Source organism: Leucopleurus acutus (assembly GCF_964270905.1).
Source record: "Leucopleurus acutus genome assembly, chromosome: 9".
Taxonomy (NCBI): Eukaryota; Metazoa; Chordata; class Mammalia; order Artiodactyla; family Delphinidae; genus Leucopleurus; species Leucopleurus acutus.
In genome coordinates, this window is record NC_139144.1 from 91581394 (window position 1) to 91591145 (window position 9752).

Consider the following 9752-nt stretch of genomic DNA (forward strand, 5'->3'; position numbering starts at 1 on the left):
GCTCCGCCAGGCGCCGCCAGGAGCCGCTTCCGGCTGATGCGAGGCGGAGGGTGCCAAAGGGGCGGAGCGGGGCGTGAACCGGAAGTCGGCCGCGGGCTCCGCCCGTCGCGCCGGAGGAGGCACCCTCGGACGGCCCACGGAGCTGTAGCTGACCTACGAGTCTTTCTTGCCGACATTATGCTCCAGTTCCTGGTGAGTGGAGCTGCCGAGGAGCGAGCTGGGAGCCCTGGGCGTGGGTCCGTCGGGTCCCACTGCCCCCCGCGCCTGCTAGTTGCCTGGCGGGGTGGGCTGCGGGGTTTTGTTTCTGCCTCACCCAAATCCTTTGGCCGGCATTTTTCTGCCTCCCTTCAAGTCCCTAAAACTTTTGAGGGGTCAGAGCGTGCGTTTTCAAAGCTCTTCTGTGACGTGCCCGCGTGCTTTGTGTATTCCTCGAGTTAAGGCTCCCGGGGTCCTTAATGACTTTTTCTGCACTGCCACCCCCTGACGTAGACACATATCCCGTCGACTTAGAGCCCTGCTGGTTGGCGTCTTTGAAAACGTAGGAGGGCCAGGAATAAACTAAAGGAGTAAACCGCCAGAATTAGAGGCCTGGGGAGCCCTCATCAGACCTTTTATAGCTTCCAGACGGAGGATGGCTGGTTGCTGGCCTGAGTCAGGCCCTGGTGTACAAATAATTTTTCCAAAATGCTCACTCTAGGGTAAAACGACTGTTACCATGAGTAAACAAATTATTTTTCATGGGTCTTTCAGTTAAAAGCGGGTTTTCTGGCAAAGCCCCATGTGTTTCAAAGATTGCCTGGTTGAAGGGTTCAGGAGGACTTGGCAAACTTCCAGGTGAAAGTCTTTCTTCCAGGTTTTCGTGCCTTCAAAACTGGATGTTTAAATTCTGATTCTGATAAGAGGCAGGTATTCTAATACCTTCCAGGTGGCCGATGGAAATTGAGTGCTCTTGGGATGAGATACTTTCCCAAATGTTACGTTCTTTATGAAAGAGATTAAAGAAGAAAAAGTGCCCCTCTGTCCTTTTTGAGATGGTAATTAATTTTTCAATCTCTAGGCCGGAAAGAGAGTATCCTTGACATAAACTGCCTAAACAAGACACGGCTACACCTCTGCTTCTGGAAGTTTCTCCAGTGTCCTAACTGGGTATTAGCTTAGGAGTCAGTAGAAATAATTACTGCCATATGGTTGTAGGAAACACTCAGGTTAAAAACAGTGTCAGCCCCAAAGTGTGAGATGATGTAATTGAGTCTCCTGTACAGCCGTAGCTCATTGATAACTGGAAGGAAGCACATGGGTTCATTTACACTTAACTTTCTAAGTACCTTTGCAGAGTGACTTTATTTGGCTTTGAAATAAACTTTTGCTGTGTATGAATATGGTTGTGACTGATATGCAAATTCAGAATTCTCAGCATTTAAGGAGAGATGCCGAAGCCATTCGTTAAATTCCTAGCTCAGAAGTAACACGGATGTTCTCCCACCTCCTCATTGCATTTGTTGAAAGAAGTAATAGCATAACTTTACCTTGATTCTAACTCTGTCAAATGATTCACCAGCTCATTTGAACTTGGGCAGATCTTTCTCCTTGCTTTCAGCCATTTCATCTATAAAACAGTGGGGTTGATGTAGATGATCCCTGAGATCTCCTCGAGCTTTTAACCTGTGACCAGCCATCATGTCCTAGTGCTTAAGAGGTCAGATTCCAGAATCAGACTCCTGCCTTTGAATTATCATTTTTAAGCAGTGGGAACTTGGGCAAGTTATTTAAATTCTTTATGCTTCAGTTTCCACATCTGAAAATGGGAGCCTACTTCATGGTTTTATTGTGAGGATTAAAAATGAGTTAATACATTAAAGTACTTGAAACAGTGACAGTAAGGACTCAGATATTGTTCATTTCTCCTTGGATTAAAATATTTGCCCATCATCCCTGTATCGAAACTTGCTCCTGTGGTCCTGCTGCGTCTTTCCCCTTGCTTGTACTGCAGTAGCTTCCTTAATTGCAGCATTGTTTAGCCAGTTTGGTGTAAGGAAACTTTTGAAGCTTTTAAAGGGAAACCTGATATGATGGGCACTGCTCGTGGCTTGTGTACACTGCCTGTTGTACTGTTACTGGGGTAATGTATTGCTTTTCTTATCTCTCAGAGCAGCAGCACCTGGTACTCTTAATCACCTCTTTAATCCCTCCTCCCTCGGCTTTTGGATACTGCATCTCAGTGCTTTCCAATATTCTTACACATTGTAACACACATGGACATTTTTTAAAAATAAATTTATAATTTTATTTTTGGCTGTGTTGGGTCTTTGTTGCTGCGCGTGGGCTTTCTCTAGTTGCAGCGAGCGGGGGCTGCTCTTTGTTGTGGTGCATGGGCTTCTCATTGCAGTGGCTTCTCTTGTTGCGGAGCATGTGGGCTCTAGGCACGTGGACTTCAGTAGTTGTGGCACGTGGGCTCAGTAGATGTGGCACATGGGCTCAGTAGTTGTGGCTCGCAGGCTTTAGAGCACAGGCTCAGTAGCTGTGGTGCACGGGCTTAGTTGCTCCGCGGCATGTGGGATCTTCCCAGACCAAGGCTCGAACCCGTGTCCCCTGTATTGGCAGGCAGATTCTCAACCACTGCGTCACCAGGGAAGCCCTGGAGGTCCCAAATCTTACTGTTTTTTTTTTTTTTAATAGTTTCGAGATACAGTTAGTTCACACATCATACAATTCACCCATTTAAGGATTTAGTGGATTTAGTAGGATTTAGTGTTTTTTCAATATGTTCACAGAGTTGTACAAGCATCACCACTATCTAATTTTTATATCTAATATTTTATTGCCCCCCACAAAGAAGCTCCATACCATTAGCATTCATTTCTCATTCCTCTCACACCTAACCCTGGACAACCACTAATTTATTTTGTGTCTCTCTGGATTTGCCTATTCTGGACATTTCCTTTAAGTTAAATCATACAATACGTGGTCTTTTCTGACTGCCTCTCACTTGGCATAATGTTTTCAAGGTTTATCCATGTTGTAGCATGAATCAGGACTTCATTCCTTTTTATGGTTGATTATTATTACATTGTGTGAATATGCCACATTTTGTTAATTCATTCACCAGTTGATGGACATTTGGGTTGTTTCCACCTTTTGGCTATTATGAATAATCTTGCTATGAATATTCATGTAGTTTTTGTGTAGGTACGTGTTTCAGTTTTCTTGGTTATATACCCTAAAGTGGAATTGCTGCGTCAGATGGTAATTCTGTGCACAGCTTTTTGAGGATTTGCAAGACTTTTCCAAAGTGACTACATCATTTTACATTCCCACCAGCAATGTATGAAGGTTCTCCATATCCTTGCCAACACTTATACATCTTTTGGATTTAAGTCGCCCTAGTGGGTGCGATGAGACACCTCATTGTGGTTTTGATCTGCATTTCCTTAATGACTAATGACTAATGATGTTTTCATGTGTTTGTTGGCCGTTTATTTGTATATCTTCTTTGGAGAAGTGTCTATTCAAATCCTTTGCTTGTTTTAAAATTGGGTTGTCTTTTTATCATTCACTCATAAGAATTCCTTATGTATTCTGGGTACAAGTCCCTTATCAGATATATGATTTGCACATATTTATTTCATTCTGTGGGTGCTCTTCACTTTCTTGTTGGTATTCTTTTTTTTTTCTTTGTGGTACGCGGGCCCCTCACTGTTGTGGCCTCTCCCGTTGCAGAGCACAGGCTCCGGACGCACAGGCTGAGCGGCCATGGCTCACGGGCCTAGCCGCTCCACAGCACGTGGGATCTTCCCAGACCGGGGCACGAACCCGTGTCCCCTGCATCGGCAGGCGGACTCCCATCCACTGCGCCACCAGGGAAGCCCTCTTGTTGGTATTCTTTGAAACACAAATGTTTTAAATTTTGATAAAATCAAATTTATCTATTTTTTTCTTTTGTTACTTGTGCTTTGGTGTCATATCTAAGAAACCATCGCCTACCCCAAGATCATGAAGATTTACTCGTATGTTTTCTCCTAAGAGATTTACAGTTTTAAGTCTTACATTTAGGTCTTTGATCCATTTTGAGTTAAGTTTTGTTTATGATGTAAAGTAGGGGTCCAGCTTCATTCTTTTGCATGTGGATATCCAGTTGTCCCAGCATTCTTTCCCCATTGGATGTCTTAGCACCCTTGTTGAAAATCACATGACCATAAATGTAAGGGTTTATTCCTGGACCCTTTATTCTATTCCATTGATCTTCATTGATTTTAAAGAAGAAAAACAATTCATTCGTGTTTGCTTGCTCTCCCGTGTGCCTTCTCTAATCTGTATTTTTTCAGCCTTTTTTGGGAACAGCTGTCAGGTGAGTGCTTGCAAAGCAGGGCTTTCATCACGTTGCTGCTGGTAAAGAGCAGTCAGTGGCTCCCCACCATTTTGTAAATGAACTAAACTCCATTGCTTGTTTTTTGAAGTCCATCAGCTAGCCCTACCCAGCTCTCTGTACTAGTAGTTTCTCTCCAGTTTTTAGTTCAAATCCACTTTTCTAACTGGGCCTATTTCTTTTATCCAGGTCATCACATTGTCATTCCTATCTTGTACTTTGATTCTCCACAGTCATGTCCCTTTCCAGTTTAAATTTTAACACTTCCTCAGCATCTTTAGAGCCTTTAATAACAAGTTGAGGTACACTGATCTGTTTCAGGTATGGTTTCTTAAAAGAATCACTTCTGTATCACTCATTTTGTTACTTAATTCATGACTCAGTTCTGGTTTTTCATGCATCTATTACAGTCAAGATCCTGTGCTGGGTGCTGCTTTCTGTTGTTATATAACTATTTTACTTATATGTAGCTTTTCTTTCTATACATCATATAAATTCTTTAAGATAGAGACCATTTTATAATCTTTTCACAGGGCTGGATATGAAATTGATTTTCAGGATATAAGGGACTGTAATCCTTTAATCAAAACCTTTGGAGGCCAGATGTATTTGGGAGGATTTTTTTCAGATTTCTTCTCACCTGTTTGTCCTTTACATTACTTCGCTCATGTCACTCCTCAGTCCCCAAACTTCTGGTGTTTTACCATTTATTGTCCCCAGTATGTTTGTGAGAAGAAGCTACGTATTCCTAAAGTTTCAAAATGATGGCAGAGAGGACATAATAGTGATGTATTTAGTGTTGAGCTTGGGAAGAAGGCATTTCCCTTCCTTCTGCACTATCTTGTCTGCAGGGAGTACTGTGGGGGGACCCTGTGATGTGGAGGAAGACCATGGTGATAGCGTCCAGCCATCCAGATGGACCACTGAGGAGGCTTCCAGGTCTTGGCCTGGAGGAGGTTAAGCATTCTTGACCTGCAGAGAGGCTTCAGACTCATTCGAGCCGTTTTATACTCTGGCTCCAGTCTAACTTCTCAGACTAATGAGTCCCTGTTCCTCAGATTTAGATTTTATTTTTTGAGATCCTTTATTTATTCAGATTAAAATTTTTTACCTGTCTAAACTTGTCTATTGAGTATCCCATGAACAACATATAAATGCTTTTCTGGTGTCATGCATTTTCCTCACATTTCTCTTCATGTGTCCATTTCTCTCATGTTGTTTATGTAATTTTACAATATCCCATTGGTAGACCTAGCAATATTCTGAAACTGGAATTGGATATGACTTGTCTAGAGACCCATGGTTTTTGTTTTGTGTTTTAAAATAACTGCTATTTTTTTCATGTGCCCTGATGCCTCGTGAAATTGCCAAAATGAAGACACATTAGATATGCCATATTTATTTTGAGACACACGTGGTAAGAACCAAGAATCCTAGAATGTTGGAGATAGAAGGAGCATTGTTAGTATAATGTTTTAGAAATCAGGAAACTCAGATCAGCAAAGCGCCAAGGAGGTTAAGTGTCATGCCTAAAGGTACACAGCTAGACAGTGGTAGAACCAGAACTCTAATTTATTTTTCTTGAAATTTTTCAACCCTCTGTTCTTTCTGTTTGGTGTTAGAGCTAACATTCTTAGATGATTTTTTTCCCCTCTTCTTCTTCTTCTTTTTTTTTTTTTTTTGCGGTACGTGGGCCTCTCACTGCTGTGGCCTCTCCCGTTGCGGAGCACAGGCTCCGGACACGCAGGCTCAGTGGCCACGGCTCATGGGCCCAGCTGCTCCACGGCATGTGGGATCTTCCTGGACCGGGGCACGAACCCGTGTCCCCTGCATTGGCAGGCGGACTCTCAACCACTGCGCCACCAGGGAAGCCCTTTCCCTCTTCTTTTAAGCAAGTTTAATACTCTTTCTGGATTTGGAAAACCTCTGACTGCCTGGTTTCAACCCATAGGAGTGAAAAAAATCATTTTGCTTCTTGGTGCACATTGGTAAAAATATTCACAAGATATGTTTGATTAATCAGATGATCAGAAGATGGTCTATGGTTAGACTTGATAGCCTCTTTTATGCTTCTTAACTTACAACAAACCTATTTAAATTATGCTTTTGGTGTTTAAAGCTTAGTAAGCTTAAAACTTATTAAGGATCCAGCTGTGTTCTGAAGTTCTCCAACTTGTTCTCTGTTCTCCAACTTGAAGACGATTCGACCACACCACATATGACCATTAGTGTTAAGTGCTGCGCTTTGTTTTTCTCTGTTAACCTCTGCTGTGTATTGAATAGGAGTGACACTGATTAAAGAAAATGATAAAAAAAATCAGACGCCAGTTCACATTTATAACATTAGGAGTTAGGTGTTCAGTTGGAGATTTTTTATTATTGGGGAAAAAAACCCAGGAAGTTATAGATCATCATTAAAACTCCAGTCTTAAGGAACTTTGAAACTCTTTTGGTGTGAAGGGAGTGCTTTAAATTTTCATGAAACAGGTTTTGTTCAGGAAGAGTCACCCAGTGGGATAAACACTTACAGTTCTCTAAAAATCGTGCCTGTCTCTCTTATCACTAACTAAGAGATGGTTAGGGGACCTGTGTTCTCTGCAGGTCTTAAGTGCCCTGCCCGTTAGACTCCATCCAGGGCAGAGTGCTAAACCATGTGCTGTCTCAGTTGCATGTCAGCTTCCTGCTTTATCTCACTGTATATTTTAGTGTTTGAGTGTGAATCTAATTTAGGTTGTCCTGTGCTCCTGTTATGAATGGCCATGTCCTAGGCCTCAGGTGCCTCTTGAAATATGAGGAGATTGAACTGTGAAGGTCCCTTCATTTTCTAAGATCCTACGATTTAGCCGAATGCTTTTTAAGATTGAATACTTTTTACTTGATGTAGCAAGAAATAAAAAATCTCAAAACCAAAAAAATAAAAATAAATAAACTGGCTTTTAACAACAAAAATCGGAATTTTGGCTTGAGTTTCTAGAACTTACAGCCAAATATTTATAAGGTCGATGTGTTCAGTGCTACCGTATATTCTTTCGTATACTCTTTAACCTTTTGGGAGGATATTTCTGTGTTTATTTTATAGAAGAAAGATGTGAATTTCATGCTATGCACGGCCCTAGCCTGGACATCGGGGTCTTATAACTGTCCTGCGCTCCTTAGGAGAATGTTATCCATGTAGTCTGGTGTGGTATTGGATGGCACAGAGCTCCGTCTCCAGTGTGACTCTTCCTGTTCTATCCTTACAGCTTGGATTTACTCTTGGCAACGTGGTGGGAATGTATCTGGCTCAGAACTATGACGTAAGTGACCATATTCACGTCTTCCTTCATTTCACGTAACTAATACATAGTGACTTGTGTTTGCTGAAGTAAGGTATGCCTTCCAGCAAACAAGGTCCATACGTCTGAGGAAAAAGTCCTGAATTTTGTAGAAAGATTTTCCATTGTTTGAAAAAATAACAGAACTCACAGAAGCACCTGTCACCATAGGAGTGCAAAAATCCCATCAGTTTAGGTGGTCTCATGGTGATCCTGAGCTGGGTTTGTTAGCATAGAGTAACACTGTTAGATTCTTACAGTTCTATGGAAAATCAAGTGATACTTAAATTGGATAATCTTTTCAGCACCCTACCCAGTAGTAGAGATGACTGAGTAATTTGGAGGTGGATTCATATAGTGCAACACATTTAAGGAGAACAGCATTTTGTGAAGTAGAGAGTTGTATTAGCTTCACTTTACAGTTGGGGAACTTGAAAATCAGGTGACACAAATGCCCATGAATGGGGATCCTAAAAGGTAATGCTTATTTTAAAGAGATAAGGAAGGGAAACATGATATTAACTTTTGATTTGTTTTATAGTGAAGCTTTTAGTGTGATAAAGGGAATTCCCTTTGTCAACCTTCACTTGAGTCATGTGGTCTTCTAGGCAGGTGCTTGTTAATTTATGTCACCTTTATTGTTTATATGTACAACTTTTACTTGGCACTGGATTGAGGGGCTAAGTGGGTATATAAAAGTAGAAGTCAGGTTCTGGCTTTTGGGGAGGGAGCCTACTTTAACTTACATCTTTTGGTATCCTTCTTAGGCAGTTATGAGGCTAAGAAAGACCACTGTTGAGCAGGTTTCTTTTAGAGGAAAAGTAAAAAATCCATTTATCTTTAGAGGAAGAGAAATGAAAAAATATTGATTAGGTAGATGCGAAATGATAATAATCTCTTTTCTCTTTAAAGATACCAAACCTGGCTAAAAAACTTGAAGAAATTAAAAAGGACGTGGATGCCAAGAAGAAACCCCCTAGTTCATGAGGCCAACTCCAGCACTGCCTCCTGGATAAACTGATTCTACTGTTCTTGAGGGCCTCCTTTACCATCTGAACCAAAAGCTTTTGTTTTCATCTCCAGCCTCAGCAGTTTTCTTCTTTGCTAGACCCTGCATTGCCTTACAGCACAAATGGGGCCACAAGTTAAGAACAGCCCTTACTTTTCCAACATCCTCACTTCTTCCCTTCCTCCTTCCAGCCATTTGGGAGGTCCTGAGAATGGAATTGTGGTGCTAGATTAGTAAACGTAACCTTTAATTAGTAGTCTCTCCCTTATTCTTTGGGATTTCTACTACCGTTTTCAAAAGAAAAATTGATGAGTTTTGTATAGCTGATGAGATATAAATAATGCTGATTTCACAGTCTAGAAATTATATTGGGTGTTTAAACCTTTGGTACTAAATTATGTTGTTTCAAAATAGTAATTAAAATGAAAATCTAGAAGCCAGTTTCTGGTGAGTTATCCACTAATTTTATGTTGTTGTCAGGAAGCTCCATAGTTGCTAATTTAACCAATGAATCAATTTGCTATTCATTAACCAAGAAACTCTGTTCTGAGAACCCTGTCAGGAACTGGGGAATTGAAAAGTATTTAAAGTAATGGCCTTTGTCCTCAGTAGAATTCATAGTCTAGTATGCATGTTTTTTCCTAACGATGCATTTGATCTGGCTCTGTTTTCTCATAAGAATCATACTTATTTTATGGGATTACAGGCACATTTGACATTACATGGTAGATAAATGAGAAGTTGTCTATAAAGGAAATTTTATGCCTTTTTACATTAAAAAAATGTATTTAAATTATAACTTTATAGTGATTCTCATAAGAAGACTTTTTGTGTTTTTCTTTCTGCAACCATAAATTACTCTTGTAATTTTTCAAGTGTATAATCAGTCCATAATTTTTTTTAATTGATAAAAATGTTTAAATACCTAACTTTTCCCCTGGGTCAGTACAAAGTGATCTGCGTTGTCCCTCAGCTCCTAGTTCCTCTCCCTGGAGTCAGGCACTCGCTAGTTCCCTGTATCCTTTTGCGAAAGATTTTGTGCCTGAACAAACCCATGTACATGGGG

At 40.9% G+C, this 9752-nt stretch overlaps 1 protein-coding gene across 1 annotated transcript; it reads left to right on the plus strand.

Moving 5' to 3' along the window:
• Window positions 1-36: 36 nt before the first annotated feature.
• Window positions 37-9490, plus strand: STMP1 (short transmembrane mitochondrial protein 1; the record flags this gene model as incomplete). Its single annotated transcript, XM_082846857.1, has 3 exons — window positions 37-192; window positions 7606-7659; window positions 8590-9490. 3 exons carry the CDS (start codon window positions 37-39, stop codon window positions 8662-8664), a joined length of 285 nt encoding a protein of 94 aa, XP_082702983.1. The 3' UTR covers window positions 8665-9490.
• Between the last annotated feature and the right edge of the window lie 262 nt (window positions 9491-9752).